Genomic DNA, 24540 nt, shown 5'->3' with positions numbered 1-24540 from the left:
ATGCGTGGGTTTTCTCCAGGTACTCCGGCTTCCTCCCACAGTCTAAAAACATGCTCAGGTTAATTGGTAACTCTAAATTGTCCGTAGGTGTGAATGTGAGTGTGACTGTTTGTCTCTGTGTAGCCCAGTCAACTGGGATAGACTCCAGCCCCCCGCAACCCTAATGAAGATTAAGCGGTGTATAGATAATGAATGAATGGATGGATAGTATCATGAGGGCCCCATTGAGTTGGCGAGCAGTTCGGAGGTTTCCAGACTGTATCTGTCAACTCCTCACAATACCATGCATTCTGGGCCAGACATCAGTGCAGACCAAGATCCCAGACCAGTTTCATCTTCTGATTGTCAGAAGGGTTGCACTGGGTGTAAACTGGCCCAAAACCTGTGTGGTCCGATCCTGGGATCAGGGGGACTTCACTGATGGTGATGAACAACACCTGTGGTAGCTCTGCTGGGGCGACACATGATAGCTTTATACATCCACAATAATTACCACTGGAACTAGTTAGTTAAAGACAACTGCAAAGATGGCAAAGACAAGTCAAAGAGCACAGAGCAATAGTGAAGCATGACTTGTTTGCACAAAGGAGGTTACTGTGTTTGTCAGACCAGCAAGAATCTCTATCCAGCACAGATCAAGTGATCAAAAATATTAAAACTGAAGATACACATGGAGATCCTTAAAGAATGACAGCAGACTGGACGAGATTAGGTTTAAGGTCAGTTTACAGATAATTCCAAATAGGATCAATGAGTATGGATACAAAGGGAGTGGAAATCCTGCATAGGCTCAAAGAATGCAGAAAGCTGGGGTTAAATTAGAAAAAAAACAGGGAATATATACAGATTAAAAAATGTGTGATATTTTCAGATGAATCCAGATTCAACCTACATGGGTCTGATGGAGAAAGGCAGGGATAGAAATCCAGCCCGACTACACTGTGGACACAGTAAAACATGAAGGTGGGAATGTCAAAGTCCAGGCCTGTTTTTCTTATAATGGCGTAGTTGAACTTGTATTTATCCTGGATTATATGTGTACAGAGGAATTTTGGATGCGAACTCAGCCAAAAAATGGCTCAAGCAGCAGAAGAAGATTTTTTTAGCAGGATAATGATGCAAAGCATACCAGCCGCCTCCTGAAAGAATATTTTGTCCAGAAGAAAATCAAAGTGTATGTATGTCCCCCTTGAGCCCTGACCTAAATCACAGAAAGCACCTATACAGCGTCATGGAGAGAAAACTAACATCTTCTTGTGGAATATTTTGCCTTACAAATGTGCATGAGCTATTTTCCTCTTAAGGTATTGTGCCTCTTTCTGGCAAACTAGTAAAAATCTCATATGACCAGAGACAGTGTCAGAATTTTCAGCTTTAAATGTAGCTGAGCTGCAGCTGTTTACACTCCCTTCAGGAGGAAGACACACAGAAGAGTCCCATACGAATAGAGTGCGATTTTGATTTAGTGTTATATGTTATATATAGACATTTGTCAGTTCCACTCCCACCACAGTTTGTATACTTCAGCTGTCTATCATGCCTCTTATGTACACTACCATTCAAAAGTTTGGGGTCACTTAGAAATGTTCTTATGTTTTGAAAGAAAAGCATTTTTTTTCAATGAAGATAACATTAAATTAATCAGAAATATAGTCTTGACATTGTTAATGTGGTAAATGATTATTCTAGCTGGAAACAGCTGATTTTTAATCTACATAGGGGTACACTCCTGTGTTCTAATGGTGCTTTGTGTTAGCTAATTGTGGGGGTTTTTGTCCTTTTTATTGGTTTCAAGTGGCTCTTCAGGTTTCCACCATCTTAGAGTTAGCTGAAGCTGTTCTAGTAAATAAACAAACCTGGTGGAATTTAAGGCCTCACGGGCTCTTTCTGAATGGCTCAATTAGAAGCAGCGGGCAGTGAGGGGACAGGGCAATGTAAAGTTTGAATGAACAGCTACTAGTTTCCACATAAAAAGTGGATAAGGAATCTTTATGAATTGTAAAGCTAAGAGGGCATCCAGTTAGAGGGGTGCGCTAGAGGACTCCAAGGTTACTAATCACACAATAAGAACAGACTGTCACCACACTCAACCTTTAAAATAAATGCCATTTGCTTTGAAATTTGTTATCTGATGAAATTAAATTATTACATTTTGAAGTATGGCTTAAGTGTCCAACTATCTTTTGGGGTCATTGTATGTACAATTTGTACAAAGATGAAAACAGATTTAGTCAAACAACAACCCCAGCATTTGTAATGAAAGAGACGCATGTGAATATTGAAGACATGCCCACTTATATTTAGTGTTTCCATATCAGCTATTGAGCCTACTTACTCTCTCTCCTTCTCAGTGAGTCTGTCAGTGATGGTGTCCTTGATGGAGGAGCGTGAGCCCTTGTGGATCACTGGATACCTAAGAGGGATCTGCAGGAAGCACGAGATCATCAGGACCAGGTGTGCCGTGTAACCCAGGGCGACTGCCACGCTCCCATCATCCTTTGCTGCAGGACACAAAGTAACAAAGTGGATCCAGGAATAACACATTAGACAGAGTTTTGCTCAGCAGACAAGAAATATTGAACTTGTTAATTCATCAGTGGGCTTTTCGAGTGATCTACATCAACACACCACGGCCTCTAATCTTACAAGTCAATGCAAAATAAACTCAATGTGGCAGCATTTCAATCACCCTAAAGTCAGTATTGTATTATATCAAAAACTTCAAAGCATAGTCAGCAATCCCTGTTTTGTTTGGAATTGTATTTCATGGAAAAATAAATAGTGTTTACATGAAACATGTCCGCATCTTGTGAACCAGAACAAATATGTATAAACATCCAACTAAAGATATCCTGGTAACCAAGTATTCGCAGGAAGAAGAGCAGTTCTGTTCATGTGAGAAAGTGTTTCTAAAGTGTTACAGAATATGGCACAGTACACACACTACCAAATAACTTTGGCAGCAGTGGGAATCACAAATTCATTCTGATATGTGCTTGGGAAGCCAAAAAGTAACTGTTCTCTCTCATTCCAAATAACTTTAAGGGTAAAAAACTGGATGCTTTTTGAACATTTTCAAGGGAAGAAGCGGCAAACCAAGCTCCCTTAAGCACAAGAAATGGTTTCAAGACAACACGCTAAGTGGTTTCACATTCTCAAATAGCAGCAGGACACTGCCTGAGGCAAAGATGTAAAATCACTGTGGTTTTTATCTTAATGCTTTAAAATAATAGACTATGGCAAGAGAGTGGCAGACTCCTTGGCTCATATTGTGTGTTTTTCAACTTGACAAAGAAGCCCTGCAATATATCATTCTCCTTCCTGTGTTTTTCAGTCTATAGAACTAAAGCACTTGGAGTAAACAGCTTCCTCACCTCTGGGTATATTAGGTCAACTAAAGGACATGCAACTATAAGAAACACCTTAGGGTGCAACTGGAGACTGCTGATACCTTGTCAGGCTGAGCTGACAAGGAAAACTTGGTTAAATGTGAAACAAAGATGGGCTTTAATGCCAGTACCACTTTGACCCTCAGTAGGATTAGAATGCCAACTAACCCTGACCCTGATCTCTAACACGGAACATCCACCGCTGTAGGCCTCCTCAAACTGACTTCAACATAAACTCAGACAGTTCTGGACTTGAGCAGCTCTAACTGGGGCAGACCTCACACAAATTAGAGCTGAGGTAAGCAATGGAGTAGTGAAGTGCGTGTTTCTCCATCCTTTCTTCCCTCTATCTGTATTCAACACATGCTGAATTGCGCAAGATGGTCACAGCAGTTGTGTTAGAGGGTGAATAGTAATGGCTACTTGGAATTGCATAACAACTCTCTACATTTTGCAAACCACAAGCCACCTGACCAGGAGGGAGGGCAGTTAGCAATAAATGCATTAGGACGTTCTCTGTTAGCCCTACAATGCTCTGCAACAGCACATGCTCAGTTGTTTACTCACTTCTATGTGTCCACCTATGGACAGGACTGGAGGCAGAAGCAGACACAGGCCTCCGCATTATGGGAACAAGTGATGGCTGCAAACACAAATGGGCTAGCTGTCACTGCCATGCACGTCTGTGCGCTCTTAAAAGATGTTAACAGGTGGAGTGTGACAGCAGGGAGCGGAGGAGATTGGGAGTGGTGGTCTTGAATTATGGACTCGGAGGCCTGTTCAGGCTCACCAGCTGTGAGGAAGGGAAGCCAGAGAATGTTGGGGGGACAGTGGCGGGTGTGTTCCCAGTATAAGGCAAGTGCTGCAGACCAAAGCTAACCATTCATTACCCGTTCCCTCTTCAATTCATCTGAGCAACTGAGAGGTCACGGAGTCATCAAGTTTCCTCTGCGGTGACAGCAAATCCCATTCATCGCAACACATACAGTGTGACCCTAACTCTGACCTTCCCCACCACGAGGATAACAAGGGCTTTGTGGCTGAAACTGCCTGCTGGCAAAACTTTTTCTTATGCTCCGTTACCGAATACAGCGACTTTGATATTAAACTATGCGATTTTGGTGGCTTTGTCTAATTGGGGCGGTGGAACCAAATACAAAGGCATCTTGTGGCAAGATCACATGAGTCTGTGGTACTGCTAACCAACTCCTTCAACAGCAGCCAAAAAAGGATCAGAAAGTAGACTAAAACATACAAAAATGCAACCAAACCTAGTTGCATCCCTGCCCAGCCATCAGGCAGGGCAAAAGTCCAAACTTTTCCCAGAGATTCCCAGTACAAATAGTTTCTTATTCCGTTTTTTATTTTAGCTAGATTAGTACAGCGCATTTTCCCTTCTCTTTGTTGGAAGTCTGCATTATTCTAATCCTTGCTTAAACTGTACTGCAATGAAAATAAGGATCAGTACAAAAAAAGTAACAAAAATATATAACAAAAATGTACGTAGGAATGGTTGTGCGTGTCTGCTAATTTGATATTGAATCACTGCCGACTCATGTCACGCACAACGCAAGACATGTTGTTATGTGTGCGTGCATTGTGATTTTAATTTTATAGAATAAGCAAGAGTAAAGGGAAAATTAATAATTTCACAGTTGTAAAATTATTCACTCCAGACTGATGATACAATTATGTCATTATGTCCTTTAAGAACTAAAATAACATACCTGTAATTATTAAATTATGTCATTCATGCAGGGAAAAGACTGTAATACCTTAGCACAGTAACAACCATATGCTAAATTACCATGTACAGTAACCCAGATTATGTCATCCATACTACATCTATGAAATCATCAGTCCTCAAACTGTAAAATGTTAACTTGTTTTGCTTCACCAAGCAACTGCATATCACCACAAGCATTAGAGCTAAGACAAAACATTTGTTCAGGCTCCACTGTCCTCCTGTAACCCTAAAATACCCAAACAGGCACATAATCAATTACCTTGGAAGTCCTCTGAGTTTGGCAGCTTCACTCCACAGATGACATAATCTGACTGATTGGCCTGTGGAATAAAAATTTAAGGTTTCATATTGAAGACAATGACAGCAGAAACAGACCCATGCAAGATAAATTTCCATGTGGGCTAAATACAGCTTTGCAGTTGGCAGAGGGACATGTTTTAAATTATTCAGCCATTGTCTAGTGGTGTCAGCATTTACAGTTTTTAGTTTGACAAATATCTTACAAAACTAAGTAATAATAAATGACATCTGTGAAGCATGTTAAACAGAAAGGTGATGACTGTGGATGATCCCTGAGAACATTGACGTGGAATTGATTCAGAAACAGACATTATTACTTGAAAATTACTTGAAAAAAGGGTGGAAACTGTTGCACATAAAACTATATCCGCCATTATGGCTGTGTTAAAGCCTTGGTTTTGTGACCAAACAAGTATCTGCAGTTGTTGTGTTAACAATGTGTCATGCAGCAGTGTACCATCAGGCCCAACTTACCACGTCGATGGGGTAGATGTAGGAAAGCTCAGAGAGAAGCTGACGACAGCGGACGGTGAGCTGGAAGTTGGACTTAAGGAACTGTTCTCTGTGGAGATAAAAAAACAGACACAAACAAAACACAGTGAGTAACCAGCTGGCACAAAGAGACAAAAGAGCAGAGGAAACAGCGAATAGACAAGCGAAAAAGCAGAAACTGGAGGGGAAGAGATGGGAAGAAGTGAAGATGTAATCAAGCTAGTTACTGTTCCACAGGGACCCACTGTGAGGCTTAGAGACAATTATTGTTACTGAAAATACAAAAGATTAATGACAAGCAGAAAGTGAGCTTATGTATACAACATAATGCTGTGATAGCAGGCTAATGATGGTGAAAGAAGGAAATTTGTCCAGTCTGCTTTATTCCAGGCTAGATACAAGTATCAAATTATTGGTTACTTTTAAATCTGGAATAGAACCATCCTTATTAATTGTGCAAGGTTAATCAATCCCAGCTTGTGTCATTATCACAGGGAACTGCACACACTGCAGTTGAGAAGGGGGAAGAAATGCTTGTTAAACGCTTAAATGCTTGTTTTATAAAGAGGTACTACAGCTTGACCTGAGTAAGGTAATGCTGTTTCTGAGTGTGTACACTACTGTTCAAAAGTTTGGGGTCACTCAGACAATTTCATGTTTTTCATGAAAACTTTCACTTTTATTCATGTGCTAACATAATTGCACAAGGGGTTTTTAATCATCAATTAGCTTTTCAACACCATTAGCTAACACAGGAGTGATGGTTGCTGGAAATGTTCCTCTGTACCCCTATGTAGGGTTTCCATTAAAAATCAGCCATTTCCAGCTAGAATAGTCATTTACCACATTAACAATGTCTAGACTGTATTTCTGATTAATTTAATGTTATCTTCATTGAAAAAAAACTGCTTTTCTTTAATAATTTCTTTAATAAAATAAGGACATTTCTAAGTGACCCCAAACTTTTGAACAATACTCTATGTGTTAAATATGTTTTAGCACAGGGCACAATCCTATATTGATCTGAGATAATAAAGATGAAGCTGAAAAATGTAGACTAACAATATAAGTCATTTCCATACTTCACATTAATTGTCTCTGTAAGCAGTGGTAAAATGCATTCTGGTAGAGACAGAGTGTTACGTTGGACACCCATTAACGTTGATGTCTTAGCTACTTAATGCAAACCATGGTCCCCAAACACTTGACACCTCTGGAAACTCCTTAAAAACTTTTCAACTAACTCTTGGTGAAATAAAATTAGGACAGATTCCGTAACTACCTGGCTTATTTTGTGCCTAAAATGTTTTCATAAACACATTTGGCTGACCTTTTTTTTCTAACATAAAAGTATAACTTAAAAAAAACATAACAATATAACATTTCAAAATGAGCTGCCATGCTGTTCTGGTTCAAATTCCAGGAAAAGACTACAAGTGAAAGTGTTGGTCCAATCAGCTGCAGCCAGGAAGTGATGCCTGTGGGATATGCAAATGATGCTTTATCGTTACACCATAGTGGCATCAAGCATTAAACGGACTCCTTGCATCCAAAATCACCCTTGTCGGCACACATCATAAATGTGAAGCCATTCTAGCACTTTCGCTAGGCTCTATTTGCTTTAAGCTAAATGCTAACACCAGCAAACTTACAGTGACAACACAAACGTGCTGTTATTCTGGTTTATTCGAATTTTTATATGATGATGGGATACTTGAAAAGTCAAGGGATCGATAAAGTTCTAAGAATTCATCCTCTCTAGACCTCAAGTATCTACACAGAATTCCATTGCTATCTATCCAATAGTTATCAAGATGTTTCACTTTGGCTGAACAATATAAAACAAACAGATGAACAGGATTTAACCTTTGGGAACCAAAGGATGAATTTGTGCAAAATGTCATTTTTGCTGAGACAATACTGCTGTTGTAACAGTTAGCGTTGTTTACATGAGAAATGGTTTGACCAATTAATTTGCAATGAGTGCTTGACACTAGTGGTAAGATAGCAATTGGTAGGCTTCTGACATTTGCAGTCAAAGTAAAAAACTGCTCTGATTTCTTCTGTTTGGCAGAAAAAGGGGAAAAAAAGCTACAAATCCAATGTTCGGCGAATGTTCCTCCAATATCCAAATACAAGATCACTGACAAATGTATATGAACGTTATCATGTCTGTTTGCTTTACACAGCTGCTGAAAAGAGTAAAGGTAAAGTAAAACAGGTTTTCACATAGTACTGAAATTGTAATTGCATTTTGCATTTAAGAAATGTTTTTTAAAGAAGTTTTGCAATTAGCTGTAAATAAAACGTGCCTCCTGAAAGTGTACATGTCAGTGTGAGTGAGATGGAGTTTCTCAATGGCTATCCTCTAGAACACATGCACCACTACTTGGGGAGCTGTGTGAGTAATGGCCCATCATTTCACGCAGATGAACTGGGATTTTAACAGGAAAAGGGTGAGTGAAACAGATGCACCCCCTTATACATGCTCCTCGTCTTTCACTTGAACTTCCTGCTTGGTTTTGTCTGTGGTTAGAAGCCTCTTATCATTTCCAATTTTTCAGTGTGCACAAGTTTTCTGTAAGTAAGAAAGGAGATGAATTGATGTGTAATAATGGTTTGATCTGAAATTACTTGTGTCTAGTTTTTGTTGACCTTATCTAAGTGCTTAAGCTATGGGGCCAGCCCTTCACAAATGCTTTTCCTAAATCATGCAAACCCATGTTTCCCCCTACAGCAATTCTTACAGTAAACGGTAGGCTCACATACAATATGTGAGTCCTGTGTTCTAAATCTCACTTAAGTAAGAGTACAGATCAGCAGGGTTGGACAGTTTTGGAACCCAGCTGATTAGCTGAGCATAGCACAAAGACTCCAAAGAGGGAAACAGCGTGGTGCTCACAACCGGTCACAAAATCCACCTCACAGCACCTGTAAATTTCACAAAATAACAGTGGCAATTTATATTTCTAGAAAATTGTTTGTCTATATGCGTTTGGCTCTGATTATAGACGAAGAATTGTGGCATATAAACCCTCTAGCACTGTTCATAATCTGTAAGCTTAAGAATGCTGATATCAACATTTTATTACCTTCTTTTCTGTCTCTGAAATACTAAACTGACAGATTCAGTTGGGTACAGAAGTATGTAGGCAGTGACACAATTGAAACTTTGACTCTGCACACTCCCATAATAGAACCTTATTTCAAAGGGTTGGACAAAAATGTTGCATTAACAGTTTAGAAACTGGAACTATTTTTTACATAGTCCCTCCATTTATACAGGCTAAAAAGTAATTGGAAAGTTGACTGAAAAGCATTTTCATGTCCAGATGTGGCTTGTTTCTTGGCTATTTCTTGACAGATTAAGTAGATCAAAGGTCTGGAGCTGAATCCAAGTGTTAAATTTGTGTTTGGTAGCAGTTCATTGGAAATCTCAATTTGCGGTCCAAAGAAGTGTTGATGCAACTGAAAGAGGTCATCAATAAGCTGTAAAAACAAAACAAAGCTATCAAACAGAGAACAGGAACTCATGGAGTTGCCTAATCAACGGTCTGATCCATTCCCAGAAAGAAGGTACTGGTGCAGCACTGGTGAGCTAAGCAACACCCAAAGGCTTAGAGGACCACACAAGATAACTAAAGTAGATGATGGCAGAATTCTTTCTGTGGTAAAGAAAAAACCCTCCACAACATTATTTCAAGTAAAGAACACTCCAAAGGGGGCCAACGCATCCTCGATAATCAAGAAATACCTTCATGAATGTAAATGCAGAGGATTTACCTCTTGGACTTTGCTACATGGAAAACAGCTTGATTAGTTCTGGAACAAGATTCTTTGAACAGATGAAACTCTGATGAACTCACAATGATGGGAAGAGAAGAGAATGGAGAAGGAAAGGAATCAGACCACAACATCTGTCAAGCACGGTGGAGGCATTGTTATGGCACAGGCATGTGGCTGCCAGCAGAACTTGGTCACCAGTGTTTATTGATTATGTGACTGCTGATACAAACAGCAGGATGAATTGAAAAGTGTTTACAGTTACATTATACTCCCTCATCAGGTTCAGTCAAATGCTACAAAAGTGAAAGGACAATGGTTCACAATGAGACACATGGAAAAATGCAAACCAAGAGCTTCTTGATGCAAATGAATGGAATGTCCTTCAATGGCCATGTCAGTCACTTGACTCCTGTCCAGGAGAGCAAGCTTTTTACTTACTAAAGACAAGAATAATGGCAACAAACAAGCATCAACTGAATATAACTGTAGTACAGTCGTGACATCCAACAGTTCCAGACTTCAGGCAATCACTGGCTACAAAGGACTTGCTTCCAAATATCGTAAATTATCCTTATATTTATAATTATGTTAGTATGTCCATGAACTTTTGAGCCTGTGAAACAGGAAAGGGCAGCAATTCCTAAATGGTTAATGTTATGTTTTGTTACATCCAGCAGAAAGCCTACACTTCCAGGGTTCTCCCTTGGTTTTTAGTGGGCTTCTGGGTTCTGAGGGGGTTGAAGTTATTCAAAGAAAGCTGTTCAAATATTTCCGCTTTTACCCCATTTTCAACCTTTGTCTGTACCATAATTTGTAAAATAAACCTGGCAACAGGGAAAGAAACTTGCAGGGTACTTCAAAAACTTCCTGGTCTCACCTAGAAACAAGGTGAGTAACTTCTATTTTAGGGCATAACTGCATATTGTAAAGCTGTACATATGTCACTGACCAAACAACTCCATTGCTCGTCATCATTTGTGTGAAAGGAGCGGAAAGCTTCAGCTGGCGTACTGTTGCTCCAGGAATACTAATGTATTATTGCATCAGTGAATAAGCAGCATCTTACTTTTGCAGCTGGTTGAGATTGACCTAGTTTTAGTACGTAGGCCCCGATGTTGCTACACAAATTCGTAATAAATTTTTTACCCTTCGCTAAGCTTTGCTGTTCTTTAATTTTTAACAAAATTATAGATAATTGGATTTCTTTAGACAGCTGTTTAAATTAATTCCCAGAAAACTTCTGGGAAATGCGGGGAAACGGCTCTAAACTGCTAACAATCTCTAAACATCTAAAATGTGACACATCCCAACCAGATACTTCTTTATTAAAAGGGTTTGCTTGCCATAAAGGCTGATAAACACTAGTTTCGTCTTTAACAATAATTGTTTTGTACAAGTTTATTGTATGTTTTTTGTGTTAAGCAGAAAGACGAGCAAGAAAGCACGAAGCAAGAGTAAAAAAGTGCATATTTCCTATGCTTTCCTAGTCTATCCATAAATATAGACAGGCATCAGAGAAACATTTAAGTAAACAATAAGCACATCAAAACTGTTCATTAAAAAGTGCACAATTGAATAAAGGTGTTTTGTTATTTTTTTCTGAGCAAAGTGGAGTTGTTTAATGATTCAAGTATGCTTTAGCAAGACAAGGAGAATCACTTATGTTTAGAAAAAGTACGTTGAAATCACCAAACATGTGCTATAGCTAAAGATACCACAAGTAAAAATCCTTTGTAGTGTCTTTTAGTCCCACTTTTGCAAGATAAGCTGGTGAGCGTCATAGGAATAACATTAAACAAGAATGGGACAATGCAGACAAAAAGCGTGCATGCTCAGCATAACGTTCTGCTAACTAAACACGTAAAAAAGTCAAATGAAAAGAGACATTTCTGTGAGAAACTCAGGCGACACAGATATTCCTGTGGAATGGATGTTAGGCAGATGTACAAGTGTCGGTGTTAATTTCCTGTTTGCTGGGTCTCTTGGCCCCTGCTGGCCTTCCTGGGGCTCCGGTTTACCCTCTGTGACTGCCAGGTACTTCTCAGATCAACAAAGCTAGATCCAGCGTCTGAAGCCGCTGCACACGTCTGCCCGTAGGCCAAGGCAAACACAGGCCAACAGGCTTTTTAGCACAATGTGCTTTATGTGTTCTTGAGAGCACATAAATAGGCAGCACCATCCGCAAAAACATCCTCTTGTTTTGAAAGAGCAAGGTGGGAGGCAGGGTGCAGGGTGTAATCTCATGACCATTTAATATAATGGAGCAACACATTGTCATTCACTAGGCCCTGGATAATGTCCATCTGACAGTGATAAATGCATACTAAGTGTTTTTTCTATGGAGAAATATAGCAATAGCTAATTACAGCTTTATACATACCTTTTGGCCGTACATTCCTTCTGCAATTTGGTTAAGGATTCTTTCTCCTCCTTTAAACTCTCGTGCTGAGCAGAAAACACTTCCTCTGATGGAGACAGAGAGAAAAAAGCAAATTATCAGGTGTGTGTTCTGCTCTGCTACATCTGAACAGCCAGGTGGGCTTGTATGTGGTTGGCTTCCATCCACTGTTACACTGAAGCAAGATCAAACAGCTCTTTTGATCAGGCCCAGACCATTTCCTTTTGACACCATATAAAACCAAACAACATATTGAGGGAGATTATAGGATTTGTCAGACACTGTAAATACAGAGTTGGGCAAATAAATAAAGTCAGACAGATAAGGGACAGTGATGATACAGCATGTGGAAGTTGTGTAACCGCAATATTGGCAAGCTCACAATGTCTCAGTTTAGCATGAAACCGGAAAGATATAAACTATAATTTAAGGTTGTGAGAGAATATTTCTCAGATCTATGTTCATATGGCATCATATATCGTGGCAGGCAAATGCAACAGAAACATTGCTTAAGTTTTCATGTCATTTAAAAAAAAAACTAGACGTTTGATTATTGTACCTTAACCCAAAAACAATAATCCTACAGTTCACAGAATTTCAGCTTCAAATGTCTGTTGAGTTCTATTCTACAGCAACAATTACGTAAGATCCTTTTTGTAAATAAATAAAAAGACAAAGCAGTGATTCAGAACAACCAAAACATATGTTTGCACCATGTTTTTCTCCTGCATTTTTCACCACTTTCCAGAATAAACAGAATGAAGTGTTTACATATTTAGTGCTCCCTTTTTGCCAGAACTTGAAAAAAGGAAATGCAACTAGATAACTGCATGTGCCTTGTGATGATTATGAAGACATTTGGATTACAGTCCTAATACAAGTGCTAATGTGAGACTGACTATCAGGTGCAACAGTACAGAAGCAACGTGTCCAATTCATATCAGGCACTGGTGATGAGGAGAGAATAGAGCATGAAACAATGCCGTTTGGGACAAAAATCACATCTTTTATTCTCAGAATGTGAACATAAACATCATTTTTTTCCTAAGATAGTAGACCTCACTATTTATGATGGGGAAAGAATTTCTAACCCAAGTAGGAAGTGTAGCTGTCAATGTTTCTCCCTTTCAGATCAGTCAAGGAAGGCAGCTTGGTCCTTTGAAAAAAGATACGCATCAGGGGCCTTCATTTAAAATACATCAGTGTCTACATATTGTAATGGCTTAACTGTGAGAGCCTAATAAGCTACTAAGAAGGGCAGAAAGAAGTTGATAAGAGAGTTAAAAGGGATCAGATTTGACACATTAGTGTCTCCTTCTAGGTTTTTGGGTCTATATGTAAACTGAAGGGTAATCGGAAAACACAGACCCCCGGCAAAGCTAATGCCCTATCTAACTATTTTAAACACAGTGACCTGAATTTGCAACAAAAATTTAAGGTGTTATTCATTTGCTCGTGCTCCACCCCTTTACATCATGTAATGAAATTCGTCCCAGTAGCGCAGGTGTAATTTTGCTGACAAAGAGACAAAGAAATGGCAATAGTTGTGTTTCCAAAGTGAATCTGAAGTAAACTTTTTAAATGCAGCAAAACATCTTTTCAAAAGAAAAAAAAGAATTTGGGGGGTGGGGGGAATCTGTAGGTGTTAAGGTGACAAGAAGTGAGCACTCTACATCTCCGCTAGGGCCTTGCAGCTGAACATTATATTATCCTCTACTGGCATAGCACAACAGAGACTCAGATCAAATTGTTGGCAATTATAATACTGTGTGTAATAAAACAGGCAATATATAAGACTTCTCAGTTCAACCAATTTTGATTTATAAGAGTGGTTTCAACGATTTGAGGAAATATCAAATTGAAATTTATCTGAAAGATATTGCAATTTGATTTACAGGCAATAAGATTAGGATTATTTCATGGAAGTCCAGCTTCTATTTAAATATTCACAGTACACCAGATCATACCAGGTGATGAAATACTGACTGAAAAGATACCATCAGCAGTGTGGCTGTCACACAAGCAGGGCAGCATAAATTTGTAAAACAACTGACGATAACAGTCTGTTTCAGATGTGCTGCAAAATGTACAAGCTGTGGCCATGTAATAAGATTGGGTATATGTCATTGGAACCAGCGAGCAGCCTGAATAATATAATATATATTGGTGAACTGGTAAACATAAACAACACCTGAAAGTTTCAATCTGCTGGAAATAAGCAAAATTAAATTCCAGCATCAGTCTCATTGTTTATCAGCCACACCTCTAATACCCTACACTGCAGCACCTGCAATTTGCTAACTGCATTGTGTGAAATTGCAATTTCACAACATGAATAATTTGTTCTGTGTACTGTGGGGCACTTATTTCAAGGTGATAATATAAGTGATTCTGGCTGCTGCTTGTTTATGAGTGTTAATAGATCTCTGGTTTCTATTCTTGGTATCTTATTTGAGCAAGAAAAAAGAGCAAACAAAACAGACAACATGTGGTAGATAGCAGCACATGGTCTGTTGTCTAGAAAGTAATCTGTGACTAAGAACCTGTAAATGCAAACTCAGCATTTGTTGTTGCTCCTCCTGTAGCCAACTGAGTGATGTTAGCAACTGGTAAAAAAAAAAACTGCTGTCCATAAAAGATGTGGAAATGTATTGAGATTTTTTTTTACTGTCTGTGTATCATTTTTAAATATTACAGGGAAGAACTCTGAAAGAAGAAGCAAAGCTTCAACATTTCTGTGGCAACACTGTCATGTCTTGTAGTGTTTTGTGAAACTTCAACTACATTTTCAGCACTCGCTCTGGTCTAGCGTATTGTAAACATGGTAAATGTGCACTGCATTGCATGTATAACCCGTGGGACACAGAAAAAGGACAATTAAGAGCTCAAAACCTAAGTGGAAACAAACAACATTCCTTGTTTTTTTTAAATTTTGGAGTCAATTTCAATTCTCGTGTGACTTCTTGAAGTCAGATGTGGGTTTGCAGCAGTTAAGATTATCAGAAATGGTTTTCAACACGCATCCATCTCTTACTGGCACCATAAGGGTGTAAGGTGAGAGAGCACTACAGAATGAAGGCAAATCTGGAGGTACTCAGAAGTATCTCCATCAGATTAGTTAAGAAGACAGATAGTGTCAGACAGAGATCAGACAAGCCAGCTCTGTTCTAAGTGATGACACGAAAACATATTTTAACACTGCATGGCCCTGAATTACATAATGCTTCAGCGTAGCACCCCTTTCTATCCATCTCTCTTCTCATCCTTTCATCCCTTTGACCTTAAATGATCTTACAGTTTTAGAGGCATTAAGTTTCAATCTACGACATATTTATCAAGTAACATTTATTCCATGCAGAATCAAAGTATCTGTAAAAATTGTGAAAATAAAAATGATTGATACAGAGTTAACAGTCCGTTTCAAACGAAAACCACAGAAATTGAAATGAGATGATGCTCACTGGTTAAACAGTTTTAAAGGAATATATGATACTGATTAAAAAAAATGTATTATGGGAGTTTATTTAAGATGTATTGAAAGTTGCATGTTGGAAAACAACTGTAAAGCAAATGTCTTTGTTTTAATATGAAATGATCACAGAGGACAGCCTTTTTGATGAAAAGTGACCCTGAATGGACACAGAGCAGAGGAACATCAGTAGAGATACCAAAAACACCAGCAAGAAGTTATAAAAGTAGACTATTGAGCCATTAGGCAGAGTGTTGGAGTGTAGTACCTGTCAACCTCTATCTTGAGTCAAGATAGCAGCCAGCTGGTGGAAGTGAATGTGCGAAGCTGAGCTGCTGCTAAAGGTCCCTAATGATGATAGCTTCAATATGAGACCTTTTCTCTGAGGTGACAAATACCTCTGCACACCATACCTTAACAGAACTCCGTTCCTCACACTTGAAAAACCCAACCACTGACATTTATTGGTCAGGAGCTCTGGCTGCGTTGCAGAGCGTGAGAATAACTACCGTTACTAAGTACAATAAATGCCTCTCACAGGCCTGATTTATGTCGTCTGCTCAAGGCAGAAGGAGTGAAATTAGACAGGAGGAAATTGTGACAAGAGTGTGACCCCACAAAAACCAAACCGATTCATTTCAGGGGGAGGACAGAAAGACTTTTATTTTCAATTCACAGCTGTAAAAAAAACAAAAAAAAAAAAACCCTGCCTCCATTCTCATAGGCTCCGTTATGGAATGTGTGAAAGACATACGGTGGACGTAGCGTGAGTATGTGTGTTTGCTGAAGAGCAAAATAACAGCATCTCTCAAGTCTATACTCCTGCTATGATTTTACTGCTATTACTGTAAATCAGCGGGCATTGAACAGCTAGTCGTTAACCTGTCATCAAGATGATACCGACTGCTGATGTTTTTCAGTGCTTATTATGCTAACGTTGTCCAGGATGGCAGAGGGAGTGCACAGGCATGAACAAAGATATACACAGAACAGGCATCAGCAAGTCTGCAGCAACATTGTAACAGTTATTTCACAAAAATGCAACTTTCATCTCATCTTTATCTGTTAGCTCACAAGCTTAGCGCACACACCTGCAGGACCAACACGTATGTTTGGGTTTTGTGTGTCTCCTGTTTTTGAGGTAGGCCGGGTTGCTGGGAACAGGTTGATAAACGTTATTTGTTAATGGGCCCTATGAATGTGGGAGAGACAGGAAGACCACACGGCCATGAGATCCTACAGAGCATGACGAAGAACGGAAATTAACAGTCCAAACGGGATGCCCTCTGGGAATATACTGCATAGCAATGGTTAAACTTGAAAAAGAAACCTGTATCTGATAAGTACCGGAATGTGTGAAAATTCAACAAATTAAACACTTCCTCTAACTGAATCAGCCCTCAGTCACTGGCTTATATGATTCAAACTCAACAGGACTAATTTTGCTGCCTCAACTTTGTATGTTTTTGGACAGACAGATGAAGTCTACAGAGAATTTCAAAATGAAATTTAAGCTGCCATTGACAAAATCATATGTGTCTCTAAAGTGAAAGACGAGATCAGATGAAACAAACACATTGTGGTGCCAATCTAAATATAATCAGACATGAAATCAGCTGCTGTATGAGGCACTATAAACACCTGTCTCGGAGAGTATCCTGTCTGTAATTAATGCAGGGTTTTTTCCGATCAAGAAACAAATGAATGTGTGCAGGCTGATTAGAATAGTTAAACAACAAGCTGGAAGTACAGCAGAGCTCAGCAGCATATGGCTTTTGAGTTATGAGTCTGGGAAAAAACAACAAGACTTCAGCACGGCCCTATTCATCGACAGGATTTCCAATTATCCTTGAATACCTTTTCCCTTTATAACCAGCTGAAGGAATTTTTTCTTCTGTTTCTTAATAAGCACCTGTCCAGCTTGGGAAAAGGCCATGAAAGAGCTGCAGAGAAGTAGAGCAGCGAGTTCTTTTGGCTGCAGACGGAGTGGTGACAGGTAAAGAGGTGGAGGATTAAGTGCCATTTTTTTTTAGAATTGCAGCACAAATGGAAATTTCTCCCTAAACCCCTCTTAGTGCTCTCTTATTGTGTGTGTGTCTGCAGATATGTACAGATTTCATGTTAGTCATGAACAATCCCCACCACAGGTTGGTGGCTCAGTGAGGTGCCCTGCCCTTTGACCAAACAATGATCTGGTGTCACAGTAGAGAGAGAACCTGGGCTGCTCTCAGACACACAACAGTGCTGGTGACAGTACAACCAAGATATAAGATATGTAGTCAATGCATTTTGTGAAACTGTCTAGGAACAGGTTTGATTCCCCCATTACAACTGTCAAAATTAACTTTACTATGTTATTACTTTAGACTTTGCAGCTATCATCACTGTACAATAAACTAGGTAAATATTGATGCTCAGCTCATTAGCTGTTAGAGGTACAAAATGAACTAGAAAAGCACTCAGAGAACGCAGTACTCCACCAAGGCTGGTTATTTCACCATCTGGCATTGTCAGAAATGCAGCATTTTTTTTTTAGCAATGCAGCATTTGTTTATTAGTTATTGATGATCAGAAATCACGGCAACATAGAACGTGGCCATTTAATATAGATGTTCCCACAAACAAAACGACCTTGCACTGAGCACAGGCGTGTGTTAAGAATGTGTATGTTATGTACGGATACCAAATCATGTGACCTAAATATGTAGCGGGCAGCAGGAAATGATGGGACTCAGAAACACCCCCACAATTTAATCATTTGTTCCTTGTATCATTTCTGATGGATAAGTCCTGATAAGTCTGCAGCAGTCGATTGGTAGTAGGACCGCAATCATGTGATCATCAGCAGGCAGCTGACGTAGTATTCACTTCTTGTCATAGTTACAGTGACGCCTTGCCGCTATCTGGCAAGGATACAGAGATTTTTAACAAATCTGTGAATCCAGACTAAAAGCCGCATCACTGGCAAAATCTAATCACTTAGTCCTTGTGTCATTTCTGACCTTCCCTGAAAATTTCATCCAAACCCATTAGTCCTTTTTGAGTAATGTTACGCACACGGCCAGACAGAGAGACACGTTTCTTGGCAGAGTAATTATGACACTAAGTTAAGAAAAGAAATGCAGAGATTTCATGTGCTACATGCCCCCCAGAGTACACAGAAATCACAATATTTTAACTTGCAGGTATGCAATCAAAAAATCCACACAAGTATTAAGGTGCAAGTACTAAATATCTATGAACAACTGCATATATATTTGGGTTCATGTGTGTGTGTGCATTTGCCAGTCCAAGTGTCACTAACACTGGCTTTTCATAAGGCTTTTATTTGTCAGCCGCCCGCAGTAAAACCCGCCTCAGCTTTCAGGCCTCAGAGACACGAGCTGCAGACTTCACAGGGTTAACTAGGTGACACCACTGTGCAAACACTCCTCCTTTAGCGGCCTGGCACAGGCTGCACAAACCACAGGAATGCCTCTGTAAACTGTACATTATGTGTGTACATGTGTGTTTGTGTTGAGTGACTGCGACCCTCTGACTGGTAGCCTGAGTGAGGTTTCCTGTATGTGACAACCTTCTTTACTGTACTATACTGTACTCTAAAATGAACAGGTAGTAAAGCACACACACAGTCAAGCTGCTGCTGTCAGACAACACTGAAACCTTGACCGAGGTGTTATAAAGCGGAATTTCCTAAAACAAAAATCACACGTTGGAGTGACAAATGATATGTCTCATAAATTTAAGACAAATTATCAACACTATTTCAATAACTGAATTTATAGTGTGACATGTGCAAAATCCATTAGCTTGGTAATAAGCTTGTCTTTAACTTGCCTTCTCTATAACTGGTGACACATTAACAAGAAAAACAGTGTGATATTACAGAAGACATTAATTCTAAGGTGGGTCGAGGTACTTGGTTTAACTGCAGAGAGATGCATGAGTTGAAATATAGAATGTATTCCAAAGGAACCATGTTATACCATAAGTAATTCACTGTACCATTACAAAAAAATGTAAATTATCCTGGTTAGAGCTGAACTTTCTGACTCCAGCAAAACTGTACTTATGTTCTATTCTACTTACAATTAGTAGCTGCAACAAAACCGATTGTAGCTAATCACAAAAAACAATTGGGGAAGTGGTTGGAAGTAGCTGCACGTGTTTTTACCATTGTATAAAGTCGACATACACAAGTAGGACTTGAGACAAGCAGCACCACTGGAGACAACAAAATAAGTTGCAGAAGGACTGAAAGATTATGTCATGCGATGATAATGTAACACAAATTCTCCTGTGCCTTTCGTTTCTGTTACCACCTGTGTGTGTTAATGTTGGCTCTAGCAATAACGTAGGTGGTAATACCACTAATTTCATATACTGAACAACCATATTATGCACTTAATGTTGTTAGCTCAACTGTTTGTGGCAGGCCATTTGTTTTCTGCATAGGGGGAATAGCCTAAAAGCACTGTATATTACTTAAAAGAACAGGAACAGAGGAACACCGTTCAAAAAATAAACCAAAATGACATTTTTAGGGCTGAAACAAATAGTGCTTTCTGTGTAAATTAATCAACGAAACAATTAATAACTCATCATCATACTACGTGTGCTGCAAAAGTACTTAAGATCGGTCCATAAGGGTATACAACATTACAAGCTGATTTGTATATGGTGCTGTGGTGTTAACAGGCACATTTGTACCTGTTGTATAAGTTTACCTTTCTTCTGCAGCTGTGCCCTTTCCTTCTGTCGCAGGTCTATCTCCCTGCCAAGCGCCTTCCTCTGCCTCTGCAGTTCACTGCGCAGCACAGCTATACGCAGCTGCATGCACTCCCGCTCCTTCTTCTGCTCACAGATGGGAGATATGAAGAGAAAACAGAGAAAGAGGATGAGAGAAAATATTTAGTATGTGATCATAGCAGTTTTCTGTATTTATTACGCTTTGTAAAGACCCCAAAAGTCCTATTATCTCAAAAAAAAACAAGGCATGTTTTTGCAGGCTGACATCATGTCGCTTCGATGTAATACACATCCCCTAAGCCAACGCTCGCAAATGCTAATCCAAAATCCACCGTGAACACCTAATGGCAAGAAAGACACAGGATGATTTGTCTATTTAAAACATCTCGCTGAGGCCTGTGATCACTCTGACTGCTGCAAAGGTTCCGTAATGAGCCCAGTCACGGGAATGGCTGGCTGCAAGTTAAGTGGTGTGGAGTTCCGGCTTTTAGCATTCAAGCAGCTGCTCTGATAAGATGTAAGCAGATGAGGGTGGGTGTCAAATGTGAACTGGAGTTCTTTCAGCATCTTTATTCCTGTACTGATCATTTTCACCATTACCCTTTTTATAGCCTATATAATTTACTACAGTAATGTAATTACAAATCCTGCATATTATGCAGTCATTCTTGCATACATTAGCTCATTAATCTGTTACTGCTGCGCAAATGGTGTTTGGTTTTGTACATGTAAGTAATCATATAATTTACTGAATATTTCTTCTGTGAAAACAACCTACGAAACACACACACACCTGTTTTCACTTACACCGATCACGCATAATATTATGACCACCTGCCTAAGATTGTGTTGGTCTCCTTTATGCTGCTAAAACTCCTCTGACCCAGTGGTGCATGGACACAGGACCTCTGGGGATGTCCTGTGGCACCGGGATGGTAGCAGTGAATTCTGTGGGTCCTGTGGGTTGCAGGGTGGGACCTACCTCGACCAGGCTTATCCTGGTACATCCCACAGATGCTCAGAAAGATTTGGATCTGCGGAGTGTGGAACCGGGGTGAACAGCTTAGCTCTGTCGCGTTCCCCGGGCCACTCCTGAGCAGTTTTTGCAATGTGTCGGGGTACATTGTCCTGCTGAGGGTGGCAACTGGCATCACAGACTGCTGTTGCCATGTGGGGTGGGGAGTTGGGGGGTTGCTTGACCTGCAATGTTTAGGTGGGTGGCACATGTCAAACATCCACATGAATGTCAGGACTCAAGGTTTCCCAGCAGAACATTGCATTATAACAAGATGATCGATGTTATTCACTCCATCCGTCAGTGGTCATAATGTTGTGGCTGATCGGTGTATTTTGGCTGATTAGACCTTTTTCTCATGGTGGTACATCTGGGTATAAATTGTGCTTGACTGACAGCTTCCTCGCTCACCTGTTGAGCCGATCTACTTAAACCATTACAGATATGTTGACAAAAAAAAAGGTATACGTAGTTAAATAACAGTAATAGTGGCTGCATTCCTTTTATGTGTGATATTTGCAGCACTGGTACCGTGCATGCTGACTCATGACTGACTGAGTCACTTACATGGAACACAACATCTTCTGTGTAAGAGTCAAGTTAGGGTTAGTCAAATAATAGTTCAACAAACTGGGAAACAATACTATATTAATTAACAAAAAAGATAAATTAACCCTCTGAACACCAAGCAGTTTTAGGGTGTTTTTTTTTTATTTGCTTCCGTCACATTTTCATTCACTGTCGGTTTGTTTTTCATTGTAATATAAATTTCTGCATCTCTGTGGAAACTTGACAACTGTGGCTAGAAGTAGAGTAAACTCAAAAATATCTTCTGTGCAGACTGACACAATTAAAAGACAATAAATCATAAAAAAGGGGGGGGGTGTGAATTTCTTTGATTATTGAGTTTTCTAAAATTGAAAAAACCTGCAGCCAGCATGAACAGTTGCTACAGATGTTACAATTACTGGAAATGAAATGGTGGCTCTACAAATTAGACACACACACAATGCTCTGCACATCCCTTCCAGAAAGATATGTCACCATGCTAAATGTATCTTTCAGCAAGTTGCTGACAACTTGCTCATCCGTATATCATTTCTGAGATTTGCTAAATTTATTTTATTGCTGTAGTATATTTTATTTTGCTCTAGTCTCTCTAGCTTGTTTCCATATGAGCATGCATTCTGCTAAAAACCGTTTGCAGTTCAGCCAAAAAGAATTTTTGTGATGTGACTGATGGTCAATACTAATGCTAGTCAAGCTGCACAGAAGAACACAGAATTTTATGGGTTTTTTTCTGGTGCAAAATGTTTATTCTTGGTGAATTTCTAAACAGCAAATTTTTGATCATTAAAATTTGATAAAACATCATTAATTAAAGTGTTTCTACTGAATTATTCTTTTCTATGATCAGTTTAAGGATTGTCTGTAAAAATCAAACAATTCATCTGGCCTTCAGAGTTTCTTGCTCTGATTACTAATGGTGTAAAGTTGGAATTTTTAAAAAAAGGACATATCTTTCAATTCTGCTAGCAAGTTTGGGGTTCAGGATTTAAGTATGAAAATGTGAGTTTCTGACACATTACCATTCAAAAGTTTGCAGTCACTTAGAAATATCCTTATTTTTGAAAGAAAATCATTTTTTTTCAATTAAGATAACATTAAATTAATCAGAAACACAATCTAGACATTGTTAATGTGATAAATGACTATTCTAACTGGAAATGGCTGATTTTTAATAGAATATCTACATAGGGGTACAGAGGAACATTTCCAGCAACCATCACTCCTGTGTTCTAATGCTACATTGTGTTAGCTAATGGTGTTGAAAGACTAATTGATGATTATAAAACCCTTGTGCAATTATGTTAGCACATGAATAAAAGTGTGAGTTTTCATGGAAAACATGAGATTGTCTGGGTGACCCCAAACCTTTGAACGGTAGTGTATGTTGGTTATATTTTTTTATATTATAGACACGACAGCAGTGTGCAAATGTTGCCTTTTTCCTTATATATTGTTTTACGACTGTGATATTGCTCTCACAAATGTAAAACTTCAGCAATGACTCCATTATCTTGGCTTAGCATATAGACTAGAAGCAGGGGAAACAGCTGTTCCCACCTTCAGCCGGAGCAGACATCTCGTCAGGCAGGTGTCAACACAAGGTGTTTTTAAACTGATGCAGACAGTCACGTTATCAGTGTGCTATCACAGTGAAGAATGTGTTTTTAGTGGTAGCAGAGGAAGTTGAAAATATGTGTGATGGAAGATTTGAAGGCATAGCTGGAAAAAAAGTGAATGAAATAACTCAGTGAAGTAGAGTACAGCTGTAAGAAGAGACTAAAGGTGTTCAGTCCCGTTCAGGATATTTAAACAAGTGAAAGACCGCAATAAAGCCCCCGGACTCTTGCGAACAGCAGTATCACAGTACACGTCATTATTCAGCATCTTGCTTTGTCTATGGGATGTCCCTCCATCAGGCTTCATGTCTCTATCTGGCAGAGGGGGAGCCTGGAGTGGCTAACCATCTAATGAACAACAGCACTGGGGATTCATGGACAGATGGATGTGGTTTTGGGATACAGTCGATGAAGGAGACAGATTGGTGGTTTAACAGAACCATACATTGAAAAATGATAAGTTGGGATGAATAGGTAGGGCAACTGCAAAACAAGTAAAGACAGATTTAAGACATAATCTTTGAATACTGCGTGGATGATGACAAAGAAACATACATGCAATATAAGCTAGACGACAAAAACATGGAGTTCAATGGAGAATGAGACGGATAATGGAGGCTTGGCAGGGCTTGTTATCCATCCTGTAGTTTGCAAGCAGGGATTGTGATACACTCTCACACATGCTTAGATAGCGATCTTAGCCAGGATCAGAAGAAACGCAGATATGCCTCTGCTTGAAGATTTCTGAGAGCTTTGTGGAGAAAACAGAGAGGGGTATCAGTCACAGAGAGACGACTGATAGAGCCTGCATCTCTCCAATGTGTCACACCCTGATGCTTGCATGTTAACCACCGCTGGCTTTTGCACGAATCGTGAGCCTCCTACACTTTCACTGAGCGGCATAGTTGACAAGTGGGTCACAGCCATTTGATGGTGTGTGTGTGTGTGTGTGTGTGTGTGTGTGTGTGTGTGTGTGTGAGAGAGAGAGAGAGAGACTGTAACCCACCAC

The 24540-nt window shown here is 39.5% G+C and overlaps 1 protein-coding gene across 1 annotated transcript in view; it reads right to left on the bottom strand.

The window, feature by feature from the left end:
- uvrag (UV radiation resistance associated gene) overlaps nt 1-24540 on the bottom strand; it is a 100478-nt gene that overhangs the window by 57823 nt on the left and 18115 nt on the right. The window contains exons 8-12 of the mRNA XM_023281855.3: nt 20309-20435; nt 12095-12179; nt 5911-5998; nt 5396-5456; nt 2336-2501 (exon numbers count right to left, since the gene is read on the bottom strand). Coding sequence (XP_023137623.2) covers nt 2336-2501; nt 5396-5456; nt 5911-5998; nt 12095-12179; nt 20309-20435 — 527 coding nt within the window. The remainder of the gene's footprint in view (nt 1-2335; nt 2502-5395; nt 5457-5910; nt 5999-12094; nt 12180-20308; nt 20436-24540) is intronic.

The sequence above is a fragment of the Amphiprion ocellaris genome, chromosome 14 (genome assembly GCF_022539595.1).
Source record: "Amphiprion ocellaris isolate individual 3 ecotype Okinawa chromosome 14, ASM2253959v1, whole genome shotgun sequence".
In the NCBI taxonomy this organism is placed as follows: Eukaryota; Metazoa; Chordata; class Actinopteri; family Pomacentridae; genus Amphiprion; species Amphiprion ocellaris.
The sequence above is the reverse complement of the archived record's forward strand: the minus strand, read 5'-3'. Positions and strand labels throughout refer to the sequence as shown.